This window comes from Balaenoptera borealis, assembly GCF_965194805.1.
Source record: "Balaenoptera borealis genome assembly, chromosome: 9".
Lineage (NCBI taxonomy): Eukaryota > Metazoa > Chordata > Mammalia > Artiodactyla > Balaenopteridae > Balaenoptera > Balaenoptera borealis.
The window spans coordinates 30,398,102-30,423,876 of NC_138873.1; the positions used below are offsets into that span (position 1 = coordinate 30,398,102).

General features: G+C 39.6%; 1 protein-coding gene and 1 long non-coding RNA gene across 6 annotated transcripts; one reads left to right on the top strand and one right to left on the bottom strand.

Moving 5' to 3' along the window:
• Positions 1-19,473: 19,473 nt before the first annotated feature.
• On the bottom strand, positions 19,474-22,144 carry RPS12 (ribosomal protein S12). Of its 2 annotated transcripts, XM_082405756.1 has the most exons (6): positions 22,043-22,144; positions 21,863-21,913; positions 21,567-21,683; positions 20,524-20,626; positions 19,972-20,073; positions 19,474-19,562 (listed from the first exon to the last, which is right to left on the bottom strand). In XM_082405756.1, the coding sequence occupies exons 2-6, from the start codon at positions 21,874-21,876 to the stop codon at positions 19,500-19,502; spliced, it is 399 nt and encodes a 132-aa protein (XP_082261882.1). In that variant the 5' UTR covers positions 21,877-21,913; positions 22,043-22,144; the 3' UTR covers positions 19,474-19,499. The 2 variants fall into 2 exon arrangements, with proteins under 2 accessions (XP_082261882.1, XP_082261883.1); XM_082405757.1 differs by lacking the exon at positions 22,043-22,144 and having other exon boundaries at positions 21,863-21,931.
• A 146-nt stretch (positions 22,145-22,290) lies between these two features.
• Positions 22,291-23,768, top strand: LOC309635017. 4 transcript variants are annotated; one of them, XR_014248576.1, is made up of 3 exons: positions 22,291-22,433; positions 23,091-23,237; positions 23,439-23,768. It is a non-coding gene; the product is annotated as an uncharacterized lncRNA (long non-coding RNA). The 4 variants fall into 4 exon arrangements; XR_014248577.1 differs by having other exon boundaries at positions 22,291-22,413; XR_014248578.1 differs by lacking the exon at positions 22,291-22,433 and adding an exon at positions 22,440-22,744.
• The last annotated feature ends 2,007 nt before the right edge of the window (positions 23,769-25,775 follow it).

Sequence of the window (25,775 nt, forward strand, 5' to 3'; positions counted from 1 at the left end):
TTAAGGCACAAACAAAGTTGCTCACTTCCCTGGCAAGTTTTTATGAACTGAAAACTTTACAGAATAATTCTGATTACTCTTACCAGTGCAAAAAAGAAGCTACACAGCTTGGTTTTTTTTTAACAGTCAGATCAAAATTATCATTAGAAAAAAGGATTTCCAGCGTGGCAGGTTCAAAAGTAAAGTCTCAGACAATCTAGAACCACCAAATTAATAGAGTGACTTCTTCGGGCATAATTATACTTCAAAGAAAGTAAATGCTATTACTCGCTTGCAAAGACAAGAAAATAGGTGCAGATCGCTGTAAGTGCTCCACAGCTCACTGGAAAACATCTTGGAAAAATCTTTTATTACCAAATAACACCTTGGCAAAGCTATACACCCTGCTGTCCTGGGGGGAGGAAAATGGTAGTGGGGGCAGAGATAACCTGGGGCAGTGTTGTAGCTGACTGATCCATGCGTGATTAATTATCACGTACAAATATGGGTGTGACAAAGCATGTAAAAGGCACTCAAAGTGCACGTGTGGGTCACCTGACGCTCTTCCAGAAATGAACAATGGATCCCTGAAGACTGAACTATGCATGGTACCACAGTCAGGAAAAAGAAGATGGAAAAGGAAGGATTAAAAGGTTGACAATGATTTTTTTTTTTTCTGAAGCCAGTTTATTTTTCTTTGAGCTAAAAGTGTTCTGCCTCAAGGCTGGCATAAAGCAGCCTTTCCAGGAAGCCACATTTATCACACCAAAGAAAAGCACCACAAAGGAGACAGCATGATAAATACCTGGTTTTGGGATCCCAGGATAGAGTGTCCAGAAATGAGGATAAGAATTTATTTATCTCCTTGAAGCCTGGGCTCTAGCTCAAATAATATTCTCAGCAAACTTGCTTCAAAATACCCAAATCTACTCATTGGTTTAAGACATTAGATATATTAATTACATGATGCTTCATCATATTCTAAAAATGGTTTATAGAGTTGTCCTCTGATCTAAGACACACATGCAAGTTATTTGTTATGGTGACTGCTTGCTTTGCAGAGTCTCTGCCCTTGACCCAGTCCTATAGATCAATGTCAGGCCAAGTGAGATCTCCAGAAAGGGACAGCATGAACCCTCTCGCCAAGGTTAGGCTTTTGAAGCTAAAAGTTGGTCCCTGACTCTGGGATCAGACTGACTTGGGTTTGAATTTTATCTCCAAACTTAAAGTTGTATGACCTTAAGTGACTTAACCTCTGGAAGTCTCAATTCCCTCCAGCGTAAAAGGAGGCTAATTATAAATCACGCCTCAAAGGATGTTTGTGAGTTAAAGTGAGGTATGATAATATATATATGTGTTTATTATGTCTGGCACATAGTAAGTGTTCAATAAGTATCAGTTACTATTATTAATACCATTGTTTTTATAGTAGAACTTCTCTCAATGACCTTCCATTAACTGATTTGCCAGATTAATTCACCATACTATCCATTTCTTCCGTTAAGCATATACACTGATGCCCACAGCACTCTGAATGCTCTCGACAGCAACCTACCTCTTGGAAACCTGTACACTGAGTTTTATGCTTAACAAAAGCCACATAAATTTATTGCCAAACTTGATTGTGACCAATGTAACAGTTATTGGAATTTTGTAATTTAATAAATATTATGTAAACTTATAAAGCATAAGAGCAAAAACAAAGAGTTGTTATCTCTGTGGAAGCTAAGTGAAATGCTTTGGAAAGATAAGTAGAAAAACGATTTCTGCCAAATTAAGTGACAAAACTACAGAAGGTTAGGAGAAAAGATCACAATAATCTAGAAAGTACTGTACGTAGATTGCCTCATATGTATATTTAAGATCATTCTACATTTTAAAGAAATAGAAGTGGAAATTGTAAAGAAGGCATTTTGGATGTTGCTTATGAAAGAAAGATACTGGAGAGCTCTAATCAGCAGACCAGTATGTCAAGAAAACACTCTGGCCCTACATCAAAAGATTGACAGTGGAATGTCTGTACATATTTTTTAAGTTAAAATAAAATGTTTGGTATATGAATATATCATTCCCCCCCCACCCAGTTGCTATTTTTGAAAGCAAACAATACAACACCAAGAGTGAACTCTTAAGGTAAACTATGGAATTTGGGTGATGATGATGTGTCATTATAGGTTCATCAATTAATGGTAACAAATGCATCACTCTGGTGAGGGATGCTGAAAGCGGGGGAGGCGATGCATGTGTACAGGCAGGGAGTATATGGGAAATTTATGTCCCTTCCTCTCAGTTTTGCTGTGTACCTAAAACTACTCTTAAAAAAATAATTTAAAAGTCTTAAAAAAAAAGAAAAAAGAAAAGTAAATGACCATTGCTGGTCCCAACTGACTTAGATATAGCATTATTCAAATACCCTTACTCACTAAGCCGCTTTTCAGAGTTCTAAATTTAAATACGTTAGGGAAAGGGAACTACTTCAGCAAGTAGGTAGGGACTTGTTTTTGTGATTTACCCACAACCATATTCAGTCACATAAAATAGCATTTCCTGTAATACATGAGATCCAGGCCAAAAAGTGTTGCCCTGAGGTAGCAAAAGAGGGACATTTGGAATAGAAGTGTATAAGCGTTGCTCTACTAACTGGCATCCTCAAAATTGTCAGGAGAGCTTTCTAAAAGTACAGATTCCTAAGACCCATGTCCAGTATTTGGAAATAGTAGGTCTGGGGTAGGACCCAGGAAACTGTGGGGTTTTTTTAAGTTTCCTAGATGCTTCTGATGGGTAACCAGGTTTGAGAAAAATTGATGTTGAGCAGTACTGTCTAATCTAAATATAATGCAAGCCACATTTTCTGGTAGCTACATTTTCAAAAGGATTTTCTAGTAGCCTCATTTAAAAAAGAAAACTTAATAAGACATTTTATTTAAATCAATAAGCTCAAAATATTACCATTTCAACACGTAATCAACATAAAAATTATTAATAAGATATTTTATGTCCTTTTTATTTGTACTAAGTCTTTGAAATCCAGTGTGTGTTTTACACTCAGCGCATCTCAGTTTGGACCAGCCCCACCGCAAGTGCTCAACAGCCACCTAGGGCTACTGGCGGCCACATTGGGAAGGACAGATCCGGGGTGTAAAGTGGTAAATCATCTTAGTGATGTACGCTGTCTTGGTGATGGTACTATATTTTGATGGTTCACAACTACTAAGTGATTGAGGAAAGAAGGTGATTAGAAAAGTCAAAAAGGAGAATGAGACAGCATGAAAAATGAAGGATGAATATGACCCTTAACTCTTTAACTGGGAGGTTTTTGTACTGTAAGTGAAGGAAGCACACAAAAATATTCAAGGGAAAACAAATAAAACTGATGTCTGTGTAAGCAAGAAGGGGAAAAGTTGGAGAATTCAATTAGACAAGAGTAAAAACTGTCTACCACACAACTCCAGTTTTTAAGTCCAAAAACAGAATTCCTACAGAGTTCATGTTCACCTTTCAGAAACCTGTGTGACAGTAGAGTATGGAATAGAAATACGTTTATGAAAAAAGTAAACTGCCCAGCATAAAAGTAACTTATAGAAGCATTTCCAAATGTTTTAAGCTGTGCACACACTTTTTCATCTATCATGCTATAATGTTAGTGAAAACACATTTTGGAGGCTGAAATCATAAATCTGAACAAAGAGCTTAACATAGAACTGATGCACATTATCCTTTGGGAATTTAACTCATTTTTTTTTTTAAGATTTCAACAGCAAAGTATTCTAACCAGGACTATCACAGCCAAAAATGCTGTAAATCAAACAAAACATTTGTGAAGGAAAGCTCCTTAATTCCTCACCAAACACTTGTATCAATGAAAAAACAATCAGAATAGAACAAATTCCGTGTCAGAGGTTAATGGGGATGTGTGAGGTATCATATTGCAGACTTTTATTATACAGTATGTAAAAAATTCTATAGGAGCCAAGTGTTTCATCTGAAGCCTATAACTGCACTCAATTTACATATGAATCTAACATATGAAATACATTTTTTCATTTTCCTCTTACCTAGTGACTTCAGACGGCACAAAATCAGGTTTTGGAGCAACCACAGAGGCAATGATAAAGTTCTAACAATTTAAAACTGAATCCTTTAACATGCCAATTCATAAATACATAAAATGATGCTATTGATCCTCCATTTGGAGACACATCTTTTACTTGTTCATCCAATAGAGGCACTGGATTTTCACTGCTCTGTCATCTATACTTTTGCTCAGGTTAGAAGTGGCCAAGGAAACTCAGGATCCAAATTATAAATAAGCAGTAACTTGACAACATGAGCATCTAGTTTGTATATTTATACATGTAAGTCACAATGGCTGTATTATTAATGATTAACAAATGAACAGATTTTTCTGTAACTTCTTTAGGGGTAGATCCAAAAGGTGTTTGAAATCACAGCAATTAACTTTTAGCTAAGAAAACAGATATGTATCTCAATGTATCTCTTGGATAGGTTAAATTATTGACTATTAATTGACTATTTTCAATTAACAGATTCAATCAAGACAGCAGTTAAATAAGCAAAACATTACACTGAGAACAAGTGTTAATTTATTAATATGCTGTAGTTTATGCTCATTTTTCAGTAGATTTTTATTCATTCAACTAGTGCTTGCATTTTTAATATGCAAAGCCCTTTGTTAGGTGCTGTACTAAGTTAAAATTACAATAAAGAACAATTTGTTCTTTTTAATTTTTAAAAAATTTTTGTATTTATTTATGGCATGCGAGATCTCAGTTCCCAACCAGGGATTGAACCCGTGCCCCCTGCAGTGGAAGCCAAGAGTCTTAAGTCACTGGACCACCAGGAAAGTCCCATAATAAAGAACAATTTGTTCTTTAAGTCCAGTCTATGAGCACTGTGCATACTCACAAATACAAACACAAGACCAATACACACATATTTGAAAAACTATACCTACTGATCCCCTAAGTGCCCAGCCTGCTGCCGTCCCCATCACAGGTGAATATGAGATTTTCTCCTGAATTTCCCTCTAACTTCGTAGAACTGATATAAAATTGCTTCCCAAGTTCTGCAGCATCTCAGGTTTTTTTTTTTCCTTCTGTTTATTTTAGGTTCCTCTGGCCATGTAAGTGCCTCTCATTTATCCTCCGCAGATGGCTTCTCCTTTAGAGCTATTTTGACACAGGTGAACTGGTGGTGGCCTGTTTGTTAATCCTATTTACAAATCAATATCATGCAATCATAGGACATGCTAAATGAATGTTAACAATGAAGGAGATATTAAGGTTGGAGAGTGTAGATGCCAAAGAAATAGAAAAAGAGTTATTATCATCACCTTTCTGTGAACATTTGACTGGCTGGAGCTTGATATTGAGGAAAAGGCAACATCGGTCTATCAACTTTTCCAAAATGTATCCTAATTCATGTTCCTACCTTTGTGATCATCAGCATGGATTTGAACCATGTGACATCAGGCTGCTCTGTTTTCTATGTGAAGGGGGTAAGAGATGACCACATGCTGACTGTATCTTGAAGGTAAAAACAACCGGATATTCTGACAGAACTGAATGTGGAGTATACAGGAGAGAGAGAAGGCAAGCTTGACTCCCAAGTTTTTATCCTGAGCAATTAAGAGGATAAAGTTGTGATTTCCTGCAATGGGGAGGAATCAGGAGTGGAGTAAGTTTTTTGAGGAAATATCAGAAGTTTGGTTAGGGAAGCCTGTTACATATCCAAGTAGAGATGTCAAGTGAGCAGTTGGGTAAATGCTTTTGGAGTTCAGGGGAAAGGCCTGTGACGGAGATATAAATTAGAAGCCCTCCACATCTATACGGATGAGACCACCAAGAGAGCGGGTGTGGGTAAGAAGAGATCCAGGGAATGAAAGCTGAGTTCTCCGAGACTGGGTCAGAGACAGGAAGAAGAATTAGTAACGCAGACCAAGAAGGAAGAGCCAATGAAGTAGCCAAAAACAGAAGACCAGAAAGTACTTCAGAGGAGGGAGCGGTCAACGGTCAAATGTTACTGAAAAAAAGTTAAGGACTGAGAGTGGACCATTAAGTTTAACAGCATGTAATTCACCAGTGTCCTTGACAAGAGATGCTTCAGGGGCATTTTGAGTGATTACCTGACTGGAGTGGTTTTAAGATGAACTGGAAGCAGTACTGAAGACGGAGAGTATCGACAACTCCTGTGGGTAGTTTTGCTGTAAATGGGAATTGAGAAATAGGCACAGGATCTGAAGGGGATGTGGGATCACATGCTTTGCCCTTCACTCTGTCACTCTCCTCTCACCTCAAATCTTCATCACCTCCTCCCCTCATGCTTATTCTAGCTGGACCTTGCTTTCTTATTTCAATTAGAGAAAACAGAAACAATCAGGAAGAATTACACCAAGTTGCCACCACAATTTCTAACCTCCTACCTGCATCCATATTCAACATGAAACTAGTTGGTTTGGTTGTGTGTGCTGTTCTGTGATGGTGTTTAGCTATGTGGGTGCAGGGATGGACCAGGAGAAGTATTGTATTATCCAGGGTTGGGGTTTTGCTAGGTGAGAATGAAGGGTGCTGGGGACAAGGACAAAACAATTATAACTGATACATTCAATTCTTTTTGATTTCTAAAAATATAAGAACTGTCCTACCGTCAAAGCCAGGGCCCTGCCAGTTTAATAGAATGACTCAATCTTGGCAGAAATGCCATAAAATGGCAGCAGCTCACATGAGCTTTAAAGTTCAGATTTCTTAAAACCCACAGCTTCCCTTAACTATTCCTTCTACATCTTGCCTCTACACTTAACCAAACTTACTCTTTTCAGCCCATATCACCTCTTGGAGTAACATGTTATCTACTCAATACGTAAACTAGCTGTTTAATTTCTTTTCTAAATTAGCCGAAATTATAATTTCGGGAAAAAGACTGTTTGTTCATCTGTACCATACATATTCCCTATCATAGTATTCAGTTGTCATCTTTCCAGGATCCTTGGCAGTGCTTACATCCCTAATACACAAAATATACAGTTCATATTCACGTCCTCATTTTTTAAGCACCATTTGAACAAAACATCTTATTAGGCATTAGGGAAAGCACAGAAGAAGAGTGTTTCCTACCTTCAAGAAACTCTTACGTATGCAATCTATAAGCTAACATGGGCAGTGCACATGGGCAACCAGAAGGGCAGGGAAAGAATGATTATCTGACCTCATTGCTCAAAGACCTAAATTGTAGTTGAAAGAAAGCACAAAGGACCCAAAATCAAAGAGCTTTCAAGTAAGAAGACCTAGATTTTCAAAATACTTAAACTCATTTTGTTTCTTAGGTAAAAACAACAACAAAGAGATTCTACAGAAATAAAATGAACACATTGTGTTAAACATCCAGTATGTTAGCACAGTGCAAAAGTTTCCTGTTTGGGAAATATTGTTCAGGATAAAAGCTCCAAATGGCCACAACCAATGCTCTTAAATGAACATGCTACCTATGGAGGCACAAAGCCACAGATGAGAGCTGAAGCCAAGAGCAGGAGTCTGAACAGACATAAACTCCCACTGGGCATAACAGTTTTCTATAATCTTTCTAAATAATCTTTAGACCAGCTTCGATGAATCCCTTAGGATTGGGACCCTAATAATGTCCATGGCCTATGAAAGCTATTTATAAAACTTTTCTGAGAAAGTTACACAAATATATTGCCTCAAGCACTGTGTAACAAAAAGTTATAACCTATTCCTTAGGGGATACCTGAGTTTTTAACAGATCTTAAAGCTATCTTTATGTAGGTTAGGGATTTGGAAGGAAAAAGTAGTCTGATTATACTTTGTATATGTATTTAAATCGCTGTGCTAATTCTATTATCACCATAATAACCACCATCATTTATGTTCTGGACACTGGACTAAGCACTTTACACATTATCTCAGTTAATCTTCACAAAAACAAGAAAACTCTTAAGACGGTATTAGTGTTCCTATTTTAGAGAAAAAGAATTGGGATTTAAATAAGCTAAATGACTTTTCTAGGGTCTCACGATCACTAACTGGCAAAGCCGGGATACACACCCAAGGACCCCACCCACTCACCAGACTATAAAGCCAGTGTGGGCTGAACAACCACTATAACGTGTGTGTGTGTGTGTGTGTGTGTGTGTGCGTGCGTGTGTGCGCGCACGTGTATGTGCGCACGCACGTGTGCACCATCGCCATCCCCTTTTCAAGGGGATTGGTATAGACACTATAACAACCTATACTAGCCAATCTGACACCCAGCGGTCGACCCTACAGACACACCAAAAACCTGTCAAATCCCATTTTAAAGTCCTTAGTATGTCAAAAAGGATGAAAATTAGTACCAGTGTCTTTGTTCACAATTATTTAATGAGACCTAGCATACTGAAAAAGGTGAAATGGGTTTTAAAATCAGATATTCCCTTCCTACTATGTATGGAGGCCAGGATAAACCTCTGACTGCTTACGATTCAACATCTATGGTTTTCATTCATTCAAATTCACACTCAAGTCATTATTTCTGATGTAGTAACCCTGCCAGGGATATAAGCCGCCAAGCGGTAGATGAAATTTCAGGTTCACCTTTGGATCTCTGCTGAATCCATAAATGCTGTATTATGCATTTGTTAACCCAGGATTTTAATGGAAAAAGAGTGAGCATATTAAAAATGCTCTGTTCAGTACACAAAAGTCAAATTTATGACATTACAAAAGGGTTGCTTTCTCAAAATGGTGGGGTGTGGGAGGGAACAGCAAGCATTGCCCAAAGCAGATTATATGCAGACATGAGGAAATTAAAGCTCAAAAGTTAATGAAAATGAGCAACAGAAATCCACATTTTAGAGGTAAGATTTTTGGGAATTATCTCCTAAACGAGACTTCTAAGAATATAGAATTTTTAAGTGAAGGTTGAGGCTGGAATGCAACTCGTCAATTTAAAATAATCCTTTGACTCTTTTCTTTCCTAACCAGGGTAAAGACCTAACATAAGCAGCAAGAAAACTTTCATATTTAGGCCTTCATTTTCTCCTCTTTTTTCTTAAAGCCAATACATGTTGATTCTCCAGGAACTTTTCCAATAGCTGGTTAAATTTCCTGAAAGAAGCTAAGAAAGAATACAAGTTCTTTATACGCATACGTAAATTTATTTACATACACACACACACACGCACATATATATATATACACACATATTTCAGCAAAATATATCCAGGTTGCACACTGCAGGTTTGTATTCCCTGGAAGCTGCCTCCTCCAGGAGAGGTAGCAAACTGGACGCTAAACAGAAGCTGAGGTCTTAAGACCTTGAGATCCATGGATAGACCAATCTCACCTTTTCTCTCCTGCACTAATACTACCACAAAACAGACAGCAGCAGTTGAGGTGCATATATGTACTTTTACTGACCTGAGATCTGGTTACTTATTATTATTAAAATTGGTTCAGAAATTTGAGAAGAAATAAGGAAGGTGAGTGTCTAGTATTATTAGAAAATTACTACTCCATAAAAAAAATAGAGATTAGAAAACCCACAGCTGTAGAGCCAAGTTCTTTGTTAGGCATGTACAGCTTTCTAACTCCCATAAAAATCTCAACATCTGACCCATTTCATTTTTACAAGGGAAGGGGCTATTACTCTGGAAAATACGCGTAAAACTCCGCAGCATTTAGAGGCATTAAACAGTTTTATTTCACATTTGTTTCCTGTGTATCCTGCTTGATAGACACGCTGCAGCACCTGCTGCTATAACTCTGCTCTTCATCAGCTCCCAGCCTTCTCTGCTCAGAAAGACTGGTTTGCACTGCTTTTCCAACAGCTGAGGTCATGCTGCCCTCTCCTGTTCACTGCACAGAATGTACTGAAATGACCCTCAAAAGGAACGCAAAGTGGTGTTGGATAAAACTAACAACTAGAGATTGTTCGCTCTTTATTATAAAGGTTTCTTAAGCCAGGAAATTAAAACCGATTTTAATCAAGATGGCAATCCATAGTAATTTTAATTTGGTTTGTTTTAGATAGAAGCTATTCCAGAGAAGTTTTGAAGTCTTTATTTAAACATTAAACTGGTAGTTGACTTTTCTGAATATTGTTTTCATTATTACCTAAATTGTAATAATCTATTTTGTACAATAAAATATTTTAAAACATTAAAATAAAACATTTTAAATATATAAAAATAAAACATTTTAAAACATTAAAAATAACAATCATATATGTTAAATTTTAATATTAGCTAAAGCATTCTCAGGAAATTGATTTCTCTCCAATGAATCCAAATTTAGAAACACTCAAAAAGAAGCAAGTAGGGGCTTCCCTGGTGGCGCAGTGGTTAAGAATCTTGCCTGCAAATGCAGGGGACACGGATTCGAGCCCTGGTCCGGGATGATCCCACATGCCGCAGAGCAACTAAGCCCGTGCAACACAACTACTGAGCCTGCACTCTAGAGCCCGCGAGCCAGAACTACTGAGCCCATGAGCCACAACTACTGAAGCCCACGCGCCCTAGAGCCCGTGCTCTGCAACAAGAGAAGCCACCGCAATGAGAAGCCTGTGCACCACAATGAAGAGTAGCCCCCCCTCACCGCAACTAGAGAAAGCCCGCGCGCACCAACACAGCCAAAAATAAAATTAATAATTAATTAAAAAAAAAAAAAGCAAGTGGAAGACAAAAGTTAACAGAAATTAGTCTTCCTTTGGAATTTTACCGAAGCACAGATAAAAGAAAATAAAGGAACTTTTCAAAAGGTTCTTTTTATCTCTAAATTTCAGAATCTGAAAACATATCCACCAGAATTCCGTATTTCCAAAAAGTATTTTTCTTCTGCTCTTGGAATCAACTATAAATCAATAACACTGGTGTGTTAACGCAATTGTCTTCCCCAGATTTCTGTGGCTAGGAACTGCATTGTAGTCTAGGATGAGAATCCGCATCTTATGCTCATTCATCTTAAAGAGATCTTTAAGAAGCAGGTTCTTCTCTGCCAACACTATTTTTAAGAAGCCCAATTCCCCTACCAACCAACTAAAGATAACTCCTTCTTTAAAGTTATTTATAACTGCTTCTGAAAATTAACATTTATTAACTTTAATGGCAAGGCAAAGAACTAGCTGCTATCTTTTGTAAAATACACCCATTATTCACTTTGAGACAGGTTTTGTTCAAATCACGCTCTTATGGACAAATGGCTCCCCTTGTCTTCCCTTCTCTTTAAAGACACATCCTCGGATCTGCTAGTTCACCTGTGTATTAGGGGCCCAACAAGGGTTCTGTGGCAGATCCCTAGTTCTGGAGACTTCATCGTTCTACATCACTGTTGGTGGCCTAAATTAATGGAACAAGTACAGATCAGGAAAACACTGCACAAACTCAAAGTGCACAGTGCAAATGACGGCCTGTGGGAGATGATGCTTGTGTATTTTGGCTTTGTGTAAACATTCTTCCACATCTGTACACGCCTCCTGTGGAAGCCAATAAATTGTCCTTGTTAGCTTATTTTTCATGCACTAAGAAGTGTTTCTGGACTCATAGTATCTTTAAGTCCTCATCCCTGATATTCTTTACCAATACACCCATATCAATTTACAAAGTATATTCCTTCCACATGTATTAAATATAGAATATTTTAATCTTCAACAAAATGACAAATCCTATAATCAGTTTACCCACATGTCCAAGTCTGCTTGGAGCATATCCTGGGGTGTGGAGGCTCTGTCTTCTCAGCTGGAAAATGAGGGAACCAAATGAGATCATTTTTCAGGTCCTTCCAACTGAAAAATTCAGATTCTAACTGCAAGTAGAGTCTGCAATGGGAGACTCGTCACTTCAGGCCTAAACTCCCGGCCCAATTCTCTCTGGGAAAGAGAGAACATCGTCTGCAGAAATACAGCAAGAGAGTAGCAAGGCCACATTTTGGTCAGGCCACATAGTTACTTCTAGAAAATAACACAACCAGTAATGATACTACTAACTCTAGAAAGTAATTTACCACAATCACCATTAATGATTACTTTAGATGACAGTATTAAAGAATATCACTTGTGTCATTAAGTAGAAGACTGTAATCATTTGTTTTTATTCCCTAAATTTTGTATCATTTAGCAATAAACTAACTTTGAGAGGTAATCATGTACATATTATAGAAATATATTTTTTGTTTTTTTTTTTTTTAAACTAAATGATTAGTCTTAAATAGAACCCAGAATTACATAAGAGCCCCTTCCTGGTAGAGCCTCTTCAAAGGACTAAAATCAAACAAGCAGCAGGTTGGGCTTCCCTGGCAGCACAGTGATTAAGAATCCACCTGCCAATGCAGGCGACACAGGTTCAAGCCCTGGTCCGGGAAGATCCCACATGCCACGGAGCAACTAAGCCCGTGCGCCACAACTACTGAGCCTGCGCGCCTAGAGCCCATGCTCCACAAAAGAATCCACCGCAATGAGAAGCCCACGCTCACTGCAACGAGAAAGCCCGTGTACAGCAACAAAGACCCAACACAGCCAAAAATAAAATTAATTATTTTAAAAAAACAAAAACATGAAGCAGGTTGAGGGACGGGGGTGTGGGTTCGATCCCTGGTCAGGGAAGTTCTCCATGCCCCGCAGTGCGGCCAAAAAAAAAAAAAAAAAAAAAAAATGAAGCAGTTTGGGAATCGCATAGGAATGCAAAATGTTAAAATAGCTGTATTTCCTTTGCACAACTGCTTACCTTTCATTATCAAAGTATCAAAGCAGAAATCAAGGAATCACAGAATTACAGGGTTAAAGCAAGTTTACATGCTCTTCCACTCAACTACATAGAGGATTTGTTTTTGTTACATATTGTTTATATGTTGGGGAGATTTTGCTTCTGTTGTTTATTTTCTAGTTTACATATAGCAATATAAATCTTATTAAATGTATCTTCTCCCTTAAATAAGAGTTTGCATCTCTTATCCAAACTGGCTGTTAATTTCTAAATGTGAATGCCTTACTAGGAGGACAGAGTTAAACTATATAGGTAGGGTAAAATATTTTACATTGCTGCTGAGAAAAAATTTCAACACACAAGTACAAGTCTGGGGACTGGCAATGATTACGAGCACTTTCACTTGATTAATATACCATTTCAGTTGAGACTCACCAAAGAAAGTAACTACTGGGGTTCTACCCAATACAATAAAAGATAACTGGTCAGCTAATATTCAACTCAACTATACTTATTTTTGACTGATTTATAATGTTAAGTGAATGCTGACCTTCCAAAATCAAAGGTGAATGTTCACATTTTCTTTTTTAACTGAAAAACTGTGTAGAATAAATCCTTTATACTAGTTTATGAGAAACTCAACACGTCATCTCTCCCTCCCCTCCTCCCCTCCCCACATCTCCCTCTTTCCATCTCTCTCCCTGTCTCGTCCCCCTCCTTCCCCCACTCCTCTCCCATCTTTCTCTCTTCTTCTTTCCCCAACCCCTCAGAAATACAGCTTGCTTTTAAAATGTTGCCTTCACTTGCCACAAATAATCTGTACTCTTACTTGCAAATGGTTATTTCGCCCTGGACGGTCCTGGGATTTATTAGGCAGGCAAGGTTTCTGCTTCATTGAAGAAACTTGCTGCCCACTGTTACACGGCTCTGAAAGGAGAATCACCCTCAGCAGTTTTACCAAAACACAGAAGTTTCTTTGAAGAGCAGCTCATTTCTTACCTGTTTTATTTTTACTACCACGCAAAAGGAAAGTTTCAAACTGTAACTGAATGTTAGCTAAACCTCCATCTGCCCTGCAGTCTATTACCCAAGACTCCACATGGCAGCAATGCAACCTGCAACACTTTGAATGAGCCTCACTTCACAGGACAACACTAGGCGACAATAAAGGTAACAAGTTAATTTTTATGCCTTGATAAGTTATTTTAAAATCTAAAAAATTTCACATAAACTGTTTCCTCTCCACGTAGGGCTCTGAACTTTGCTTCTGCATGTTAATATCATCCACATCATTTTCATGTTTATTTGAAAATAAAATTTCTACTCTTTACATGACAGAAAATTGGAATATAAAATTTTGAACTGGATAATTTTATTTCAAAACGCTAGCTTGTGGGTGGGGATAGAAAAGGTTTTATTTCTGCTTAAAAATTATACATGTACTCCCTCTTGAAATACTGGTGTAACTGCAACACTTTATGATGTGTGGGTAAATACCTCCCAGCAAGACACAACATGCACCCATTTAGCAAAACATCTGCTGACCCCTGGAACTCACCAAATATATGCAAGCATCAAATCTAAAAAAAACCAGGATTTTTAATTTACAGCATTTTGTATGTTAATACTTTATTTTCCCCTTACGGATCTCATATTTATTTATGTGCACTTTGCTCCTTTTAACCTGGTGGCAGCACTGTGAAATATCACAGGTCTTTTACCCCGTATTTCTCTAACAAGCCAACCAGGTACAAACAGGATTTTTATATCTGTTTGTAAATTTTAGTTGGGAGCAGTTGAGTTGAAAGAAGGAAAAAATAAAAAGCCAAATACATTTGTGTAAGGTTTAGTTCACATCACTCATACAATACTGTGCTGTTGGCATGTGTCTGGATAAACAAGCTTCAAAAAGAAATTACTGCAGTGTAAAAAGAGTTTCCCTGAATTCATGTGCTTTTTACTGTTCCCAAGTCTCGTAATGGCTTTTAAAATTTTTTCAGACTCTTAGAGCTGTGGGCCCCATATTGTGATAGGATACGTTTCTCTACCCTGCTCCCTAGAGTAGAGCTGGAGGGACGGGAAGTTGAGACAACGTGGCACCATTCTAGTCTAGAAGAGGCCAAGCTTGAGAGATTCACTTTTGTTGCCAGAAAAAAAGGAACATGAGAAATTAAAGTGTCAAAGAGGCTGGGGAGTTTAAGCCTGAGAAGGAAACCCACAAATTAAATGACTAAACAAATAGGCAGGTCAAATCTATTCATCCAACAGATTATAAGAGTGCCTATTACACCAAGCACTACCCTAGGCACCAGAGATGCAGCACAGAACGAAGTCAGCCCTTCCATGGAGTTATACTGTGGATTATAATCTCCAGAGTATGGCTGTTGTTGCCTTGGTGCTCTCCAAATTATGCCCATTTTTCCAGAATAGGCCTGCTCTGAAACCTTTCAGTCTTCAGGTAGCTTCAGGCAAATTCTCATTTAGTGGAAGAGAAAGGGGCCTAACAAGAACATACAATCCACTGTCACAGAGCAAAACCTTTTCCTCTAGGAATATGTTGTAGTCTCTATTTCTTAATTGTATATAAAATAACTAGTCACCTCTACTGACAACCTCCCAAAGCACACGTTGAATTGACCTCACCAGCTGGGGAGTGTGGATTCTACCAGTATCAAGACACAGAGCAAGAGCAACCAGAAATAGTAAACTAAAGCCCAACAATTTTCAAGGAGTGGGAGAAGAAATCTCTTCCTAAGGGGAGCCTGCTCTAGTCCATGCTTATCTCCACGTCTTTTACTGATAGGTCCCTCTGACACTAGCTTCTTACTGCCCTCTGCTGGTTAGGTCTGAACTCAAGTCTTTTAAAGCTGACCTGTTGTATCCAAGTGCTATTTTACTAGACAAGTAAATAAATTCACATGTTCACAAAACATTCAAAAATTTTTATATTAATGCTACTTAAAATTATCCCTAAGGCTATCTTGTACCATTCTTTCATTTCTTTAATTAAGAATGTTTTCTTACTACAAAAGCAATACATATTAAAGAAAAAAAAAGCAAAAGGAAAACCAAAATACCCACCTTTCCAGAAGTAACCATTAAAACCTTAATGTATATCCTTCCAACCTTTCTTCTCTGAAGGCATGTGCCCTTATATAATTTTTTTTTTTTTACAAAATGTGGTCTTACTGTACATGCTTTAACTATTGCTTTAAAAATACATTGACAAATACCCTTCCATTCTGTCCATTTTTATGGCAACGTAATACCCCATTATGTAAATGTATCACATTTTACCTAATTGTTCCCCTCCTTCAACCAACAAGTCCTGTTAAGAGTTCTGCAGTAAGCATACTTATAGCTATAACCATTCTTTCATTTGTAATTAGTCAATGAATGGGTTAATTAAATTGATGCTTTACAATTTTTCTCACCCTTTATCATCAGAAAATGCAAGGTTAACAGAACCTCCCGGGTTGTTAGGGCCACAGAATAACCACCAGTCTCCACCTTCACGTTTCATAACTCAAGTTTAGTTCCTAAAGAGGAAACCCGAGACTCAGCTTCTACCTATAAAAGCACTTCTGTCTCTACTCTTGTTCATCCCCTTCCCAAAGCCAATTTGCCACTGAAAACAAATTGGAAATGCGGTGATGAAAGTGGTCAGTGAACAAGGAGCAAAAGAAATGCCAAGAAACGACACTCTTAAGGCATGTTTCATACAAACTAAGAGAGCTTAAAAGATTGCCCCTTTAGTGCAGGTCTTAATAATTCCTAGGGTCACCCACCTCCCTCATTTCTAAGCCTTTTCTAGCAAAAGCCAGGTTGTAATGCAACTTTCATCAGCAGACTGCGACTCGGCCCTGTATGTTTTGGGTAAAAAAACTGGCTGATACATCTCACTTGGGATACGATAAAGTTTGAATTTAGGTGTGCTTATGCCATTTGAAGTGTAAGCCACTGTTTTTTAAAAAGGACTGATTTTTGCCTGGGGAGCACCAGTACCACCAAGCCTTCTGAACACTGATGTGTTAATATTTATGTAGCCCAAGCCCTAAATACCTGATCACCCTCTGTACAATTAATCTTCCATTTTGACTGTGACCACCCCTCTGCCCCCAGCACCTGACCACTGGCAATGAGTCAAGACTTCATCCAACAGTTTCTCTCTGGGAGGCTGGGGAAGCCTGGTGGCATCTCTTGGGCACCTGCCTAGCCCAGCCATGATGCCTCCATTGCTCCTGCAAGAAATTACTCCTGCAAATTCCGTATTGCCTTGTGGACTGAGCGTTATGAGGACCCTAGCTGGGAGGACAATGCCCTACCCCACTGAGCCATCACCCTGCCCCACCCTCAGCCTGGAATGAAGGCTGTGATCTTACTTCCCCTCCTTGGTTAAATATCCTCTCCTTCCTCCTCTATCTATGAAGAGGGCAGGAAGACGCAAAGCTTGCTCGTGCTTAACGTATTCCTTGAGCCCAACTTTTTGTACTCTCATCTACAAAGAAAAAAAAAATTCAAGCTCCATTTTAAGGGCTAGATTAATCTTCAGTAAGACAGATGTTTCCACATTTCTAGGGTTTATAACACCTCTGCCTATGTTTTCATTGCCTCAACAATCCAATTTAAGATGGACAAATTCTTGTTTTTAATGGACACCAACCTAATATAGCCTTTTTACATACAATTTTTCTATGGATGTCCCGATTATTTTCAAAAGAATTTAAAGTGGTTTACCAAAAATACATATAATAGAAATTCTAATGAAATCAGGACCAGACAAAAATTTTAACGTGTAAGAGTTAAGAACAAAGAAAATGGATTTGGCTTGGAGGTTTTCTTGCAACCCAGTGAAAGGGGAGTCTCATGAGGGATGCCCTCAAACTATTATTTTCCCCAGTAAGAGAAAGAAGACATCTGCTTCTGCCCTGGCACCTCTGCATGGATGGGCTCCCTCATGAATCCCATAGAAGCTATAGACAAGTCACAACTTCAAGGCTAAAGCTACGTTCCTTTGAGCTGGGTTTTGAAGACTGCCAGGTAGACAAAAAAGAAAGGTACTTCAGGCAAAGGCAGAAAGAGCTAACAGATTCAGTCATGAAGAAAAGGATAATCACTTCACTGCAACTGAGCAGTGCGGATGAAAAACTGGGGCCATTGCCACCTGGAGTCTACAGGCTATATAAAAGGCAGAGGTAGGAGCAAAGGACATCCGAGGGCTCTGGCTTGGGAAATCGACAGAAGTAACACAAAAAAATGTTAACACTTGGTGCAGAGCTTGGCATACATTAGCAGGTCAATAGCTCTTCCCCTTCCTCTCACAAAAAGCACTGACCTTAAGGGGAAGATAAAATTCACTTTGAGGCACACAAAACTTGAAGGTTTTCACGGGGTGCTGTCTAGTGCACACCATTAGTGTAGCGCTGATCAAAGACAAAGTGGAAACTGTCCCAGGCTGGCCTTAGAGAAGTAAATAGGACCAGCCTGAACTCTGAAACTATGACAATAGAAGGGGTGGGCAGAGGGAGAAACAAGGGACTGAGGGACAGCGTGGCAAAGGCCAAAGTAGACCACAAATAAATTTTTCTAAAAAGTCAGGAAGAGGTCAAAAGAAAAAGGTCATTAAGAAGCTAGTTTGACCATAAGTGTCTTGGTGACCATAACATTCTAGCAGACAGAAGCCAGAAAACACACTAAAAGTGAATTTTCAACAATGGACTCAGCCAGGTAGTACTTACAGTAAGATAGGGTCAAGAGTAGAATATTCCTTTAAGTGTGTTTTGTAGCTCAGCTGACAGCAGATATGGAAATCGCGAAAAATCAATGCTGATGTAATCCCAAATCAGGTAACATTCAGCAAACAGATTAGCTTCACAAAGTCTTCCCAGCACTAATTTCAAAAAGGGGTGACTATGAAAATGCACTTTGCTGTAATCCAACAGTTTTCCCTAGCTTGAATTACACAATTTCCCATAAAGGATCAAACAAAAATATGGTTTTTCCACTGCATCAACAGACTCAAACAGCACCAAATACAGCATAGGGACTCAAAATGTTAAGTAGACAGTGATATAAAGAAATCACAATTAAAAGCAAACTAAATTCATTTTCCCTTCACATGTGCCCTGTAACTGTATAGTAAGACAGGCAAACCAGGTCAGAGCAACTACCCCAGTTGGCAATTTACGAGGGATTCCAATTTTAAGACTTCCATTAGTCCTAACTGGCCCAACATTTCATACTCATACAAACAAACCCAACTTGATCCAGGCTTGAAGAACATGGGTCACCATTACTTCTCCCTACTGAGTTTCTAGAGGGACTAGAAATACACGGAAGCACATCTTGTTTCTGTGCCTAATATTTAGGTAAATAAGACACTCTGACCTTCCCTAATGGGCATGTGCGTAAGCACACCTGGACTTCATGTACCTTCTAGTGTCCCACAGCCTAAATCCAATCCAGCTTTAGGATTTTAAATTATTGACACCCACACTTGACTAGCCTCAACCCATTTCTCTAGGTTCTAGGATGGCCTCGTCATAGTCGTGATAAATGTCCACACCCAAGAAACCCGGTCACCAATACCTCACTGTAAGCCTATCTTTACTTGGGCTCTTCTACTTGCCAACACTGAAGTTACTTACTGGTTGGGAGAATAGGCTTTCACTTAGAACCAGGTGACAGATAGCATGCTTCCAGTTATTTTTCAATGAATATCTTTTGTTCTTCATTAACAGGGACCTTACTTTACTGCCCCAAATAAAAAACCAGAGATGAGGAACGAGAGCCCAGTTTTTTTATTTGATCATTTCTTGCATTTGAAGTACTCCTCGATGACATCCTTGGCCTGAGACTCTTTGCCATAGTCCTAAAAAAAACATACGCGATTTTACTAAAATTGAGAAACTCCACTAAGTTGTTAGCACTAGTTATAATATAGCTTTTAAAAAAATCAGCACAGCTCGTGAAAATGCTTCCCACCATTAAAATGTCTTATAGCCATTTTCAGGGACCTTAAAGACTTCAATGTCTATAAGGCTCGTAACATGGCTTTCTTCTTGCCAGCATTTTCTAAATTTCTGCAGAAACACATTCAGGTAAGCAGATTCATTGTCTGGCTTAATTATGGCTTATTTCCCTTTCCTGCAAGGCAGAAGGCTTTTTCTAAGTCTGCTGAAGATTACGCATTTTTTGCTTCGAAGAGATTCTTGACGTAACTCACAGTGAAGCGCGTCTACCCAGCGCAGCCTTCGCCCCGCACACAGGTACCGACTTACCTTGACCACCACACAGCTGCAGCCAACCACTTTACGGGGTTTTCCCTCTCTGTCAATTTTACAGAGGCCTACCCATTCCCCTAGTTTCTTGTTGTCATCAACCTATCAGGGGGAATAAAAACAAAAATGACCACACTCCAAGGCTTTCATGCTATTGATAACACAGTACATTATATGAAAGGCAGCTGTAGTCAGAGAGGGTGACATGGCAGTTTCCTCATATCAGTTCAGTAGAGGGAGCCAGTTGTCATCATACACAGCACCAAGACCCCCTATCAACACCCTACCTATGTTTTGTTCTGTATCAACATAAAATTAGCATTTAATTCTGCAGGAATAAAAATGTTTCTAGAACTAGCTTTAGCATAGCCAAGAATGCCAAGTTTGTGACGCTCTTCACACCTGCAGAAAACAAAGAGCTCGTTACAAAATTTGCTCTGGTATGACAAAAATCATTACGGATAGCATTTATGTGGACACATGTCCCTAACTGGCCCAATTTGCATTAAGCTAATTTGCCTTTCAAAAAACCAAATTCAGCGAGAAACTTACCTTAATCAGGTTGATCTGGTGCTCAGCACAAAGGGCCTCCACCAGCTTGACATACATTGGCTCGTCACAGTTGGATGCAAGCACACAGAGATGGGCTTGGCGCCTGAAATGCAAATCGAACAGCAGACGCTAAAATTCACATCTAAATCCACTACTGTGCTTTAGAAGAGTTATCTTTGCACTGGCTACACTGGCAAAACATAAGCAGCCACTGAAGAACGCACCTTTAGTTTGATGTAGCTACCACCGAGTATATATTCCTTAACTTCATCTACAGAATCACCCCGTCTTCAGTAACTCTTAAAACTTCAAATTTTATATATAGGAACTAGTTTACTAAGTTGTTACCTGTTACTAGCCCAGACCCTTAATATTGCAGAGTATTTTCAAGGTACAAATAGTAGACTCGTACCAGGAACTTTCCAACAAGTGCTGTTTTCACTGGATTCAACTGGCCAACCTACAAATTGAATACACTTAAATTTACCTAACTTAGTAACCCTTTCATGACATTTAAGTTCAGCTCTAATAGTTAACAGTTGTTTTGCCAATGTTACCCACCCAGAGACCTGAGTAAATTTACAATTATCCCACATCCACACTGATCTCCAGAACTACTGTACAAAGTTCATACCAAAACCAGATGTTTCTACCACATTAATATAATGCTTTTAATTTGCAAAGTGCTAAATAAAGGTTCCCACCTATCCCCTAAATAGCAGTGAAATTAGGCCCAAAAGCTACAGGTTTGTCAGACTGTTAGTTTTCACTCATAAAAGGAGTGAAGGGGTATCCGACAATTTAAGTCATCATTCAAACACTGTAGTTTTACTTTAAGAATCAAGTGCTCATCCCCATTCCAAACCCACACACTTTAAGTGGGCCATTAGAAATCTGAGTTCTGATACCTTTTCCTAGGTTTCTTGTAGAACGGATGCCATTCAGAACCTTTGTGCTAACACCATGAACTTCACGCTTTCTTCCCTCGGCTGCAGTTTTGTTCCGGTTCCAACACCCCACAGTACTGAGACTGATACACGTACTTGTCTAAGGCTTTGGCAGCTTCGCGAATTCCACGTGCTAGGCCATCGTGGATGAGGGCGGTCTTCAGCACCTCTTGCAAAGCAGTATTAACGTCCATTACACCTCCAGCAGCAATGCTGAAACACAAAAAATTAAGCTATTATGAAGTTCCCGCACACCATCTAACGCCTTGCACTTGGCAGTCATCAGCAAGGTAGGTCAGACGCGCTTAAGGCGCCACGGCCGACCCAGAGCCCGCACTGCCGGCTCGAAGCCCACGCCTGGGCCGCACCACCACCCCGGGCCCTGGGCTCACCCTTCCTCGGCCATGGCGGTGGGTTACGGGTGGAGCCGAATCTTGAGTGCACTACAAAATAAAAAGCAAAAAACTGGTTAATAAAAAGATTCAATTTAGGCACTGATACTCATCTCCAATCCCAGGCAAAAAACAGCGAGCCACGTTCCGTAACCACCACCCTGCCTTTCCTCCACTCACCCCGCGCCTCCGCCTCCGCGCGGCTCCGCGGCGGCAGGGAAAGAGGCCGAACGTACTCCCAAGACGGTATTTAAGGGTTTCCCAGGACCCCTAAGCGCATGTGCACTCCCTTCTGTGCAAGAGCTGGCTCTGGCAGTGCCGGGCCTCGAGAATTTCTGTTTCCGGATTGAGGCCGTTCTGAGACAGGGGTCCTGCTAGCCTTCTAGCAGGACCGGGCATGACTCTGTTCGGCGGTCATTGGACCGCACAACAGGCACTAACGCGGGCAGCCTACCAACGTCATTCCCCGCCAGGGGCGTGGCCCGCGGAGGCCCAGACAACTCGTCCTACGGAGCGCGAGAAGGGCCAAGCTTTTCTGTCTGCGCGATCTTGTAAGGCCCGCGGAGCCCAGGTTCTGTCGGAACACCAGTTTTAACCCTTTCTGACACTATAATTGTAATTTCCTGTCGACCCCACTAACTGGGCCTCCCTGAGCTGCACACTCTCTCCCTTCACTTTTAAGTCATTCTGAATGTTCATGAATTTTTCATTCTGTGGGTGATCTTCGCCCGCGCGCGCGTCTCTCTGTTTTCATGAAACGAAAGCTCGCTACTTCTGAGCGCATTGCAAATTCCACTTTCCCGGCGACTGTTAGTTAAGTGTAACCTCTGGCCCGCCCGGTGGTTGGTTACGGTTTCCTAATATAGTTAGTTCTAAAAGAAGGTTTGTTTGTTTTCTTTTTCTTTTTTAACACTAAATTGTCCCCTGGATTCGTAACCCCGTCCAAATCGGGATTTAGCAGGTGCATTGAAACACCTGCAATGTACCATACGTAGGGACAGGGTCTGGAAATATAGAGATGAAAACGTAGTATTTGAGAAATCCGGCATTAATTTCGCCTTCCAGGACTGACGGAGTTAGGAGTGCAACCTGAGAAGTCAGTTTTAACTCTGATTTTCCCGGGAAGCAACATTCTGAATTTTGCATTGATTGGCCATTCCCCTCCCAGCACTTCCAACGCAGATACATGAAATACAGCCGAATGTAATCAGTACCGTCCTTTTTCTAGTGTTTTGACTTCCTCTTCTGACAAGTCGCCAAGACAGCAATTAAGCAGTTCATAGGTGCCAGCACTGTGCATACAGTGAACAGCCAAAAGCAAACAGATAACGTTAGATTCTTGAGTGCTGTGAAGAAAGCAAAGATGAGTAACGAGGTAAGAGTGTGAGGTAGAGTTAGCCAGAATAGTGATATACTGGAATTTTAATTAATATTGTTCATTTTTAACTTTTAAGTTTTCATTTTAAAAGTGTTGAAACTGCTTCTTTCCATCCATGACTCATCCTAAAAAGTTGTCCACTTTACTTTTTCATTTAACTATTGAACTTTTGCTTTAAAAAAAAAAAAAATACTGCAGGTGGCGCAGTGGTTAAGAGTCCGCCTGCCAATGCAGGGAACACGGGTTCGAGCCCTGGTCCGGGAAGACGCCGCAGAGCAACTAAGCCCGTGCGCCACAACTACTGAGCCTGTGCTCTAGAGCCCGCATGACTACTGAAGCCCCCGCGCCACAACTAATGAAGCCCAGGCACCTAGACCCCATGCTCCACAGCAAGAGAAGCCACCACAATGAGAAGCCCGCGCACCGCAACAAAGAGTAGCCCCCGCTTGCCGCAACTAGAGAAAGCCCATGCGCAGCAACGAAGACCCAACGTGGCCGAAGATAATAAATAAATAAATTTAAAAAAAATACTGCAGAGTTTATAAAGATGAGAATGTTTATTTCTGCTGCTCTCGTGTTTGTGGTGGGATTAAGATTTGAACCAAAGAGGAGACTACCTAAAGGCCTCAGGGGACGTACAAAGTGGGAAGGTAAGAGAAGGCCTTTAGGCTGTGGCAGCGTTTGAAACTGTCTAAAAAAAAAGAAAGAAACAGAAAAAAGAGAAAGAAAGGATTTCAAACAGGAAGGGTAGAAGGAAAGAAATTATTCTAAGTGAAGGAAAGAGTAAGGCCAAAGGCATGGATGCCTCCTTGTCTTTTTTACCTTAACACGTTTGTATTTTTGCAAGGAAATGTGATAGTGTTTCAGCAGATTTTTCATCTGAAGTTAATCAAAGTTAATATGCTAAGCATATTAGTAGATTTCTAACCCACCCACCCCCAAAAAAAAATCTTAGGGAGGAGGCATGGAATTTGGTAAAGACATGGGAAAATAATCATTGCCAAACAACGTATTTATATAGGGGAAAAATGATTAAATACCTTTTAGACTCAGGTATCATGGGCCTTAATATTTCACCTTAATAAATGCTTTTTCTATCAGTTTGAAACCTCCCTTCTTAGAACTGGAGCTGCATTTTTGTTTTGATGTCCTAGTTATATAACTGGTTCTAATCTCAGGGATAAAGTTAAAGGGCACACTAGTGATTCAAGGATTCTCTAATGTAGATTCTCTTAGTTCACTATTTTAAGGTCACGTCCTCTCAATTTTAGATATTGCCAAAGGTGAAAGACAAACCAAATAGAACATAATAGAGTCACTCTCATACCAGCAGATCATAATACTTAACATAATGTACACAAATGTGTCTGAAATACACATGAAAAATAAATTCTAAAGTTTGTTTTAGAAACAATAATGATAATAATAAGTAATTTTGTTTAGTACTTTCTACATGCCAGTTTATGTGCTAAACTATTATCATGTATTTTCTCCCTTAATCATTAAAATTCCATGTGGTAGTGGTGGTGTTAGCCCCCTTTAACAGGGAAAGAAACTCAGACTTAGAGAGTTGCCCAAGATCACACAGATAGTAAATGTGGAAACTGATATTTGAGCCCAATTGACTTCAAAGCTCATGCTTCTAACCCTTCAGCCATTTGGATGATTGCCCAAATGTGGGAGGGAGATCATAGATTTCAAAGATAACTCTTTGCACCTCACATTTGGCAACGGTATGACTGGTTCCACGTTATTGTGCTAAAAAGTCAAGTAATTGGAGAAAGGGAATATTGGAGTGTTAGAAAAAGAGAGAACAGTAGAAATTTGGGTTTCTGAATCATCTAAGTGTAGATGTATTAGTTAGCTAGGGCTGCCCTAACAAAGTATCACAAACTGGTAGTGTAAACAACAAAGTTATCCTCTCACAGTTTTGAAGGCAGGAAGTTTGAAATTAAGGTATGTGCCGCGTTGGTTACTTCTAAGGCCGTGAGGGGGCATCTGTTCCGTGCCTTCCTCTTTATTTTCTGAGGTTTGCCGGCAAACTTGGTGTTTCTTGGCTTGTGGCAGTATAACTCCAATCTTAACATGATGTTCTCCCTGTGTACATATCTGTCTCTGTGTCCAAATTTTTTCCTTTTTATAAGGATACCATTATACTAGATTAGGGGCTCACCCTATGCCAGTATGGCCTCATCTTAATTAATTACATCTAGAACAATTCTATTTCCAAATAAGGTCTTGATATGGGGTGCTGAGGTTGGGACTTTAAGCTTTGTATTTTGGGGGGACACAATTCAACCCACGACAGATGTCAAAAAAGAAGGGGATGTAGAACAGATTAAATGATAGGAAAGATCTTTGAGTTGAACTGCAAAAAGCTTACTTGAAAGAGCGGAGCTGGCAGTATGGAAAACAGTATGGAGGTTCCTTAAAAAACTAAAAACAGAACTACCATATGACCCAGCAATCCCACTACTTGGCATATACCCTGAGAAAACCATAATTCAAAAAGACACATGCACCCCAATGTTCACT

What these genes read in the sequence shown, in the direction of transcription:
- RPS12 (XM_082405756.1), bottom strand. An exon ending in GCTGCCAAAGCCTTAGACAA is followed by an intron (nt 20,627 to 21,566) that starts GTACGTGTATCA and finishes TTTGCATTTCAG; the next exon opens with GCGCCAAGCCCATCTCTGTG. An exon ending in GCAGCTGTGTGGTGGTCAAG is followed by an intron (nt 19,563 to 19,971) that starts GTAAGTCGGTAC and finishes TGTTTTTTTTAG; the next exon opens with GACTATGGCAAAGAGTCTCA.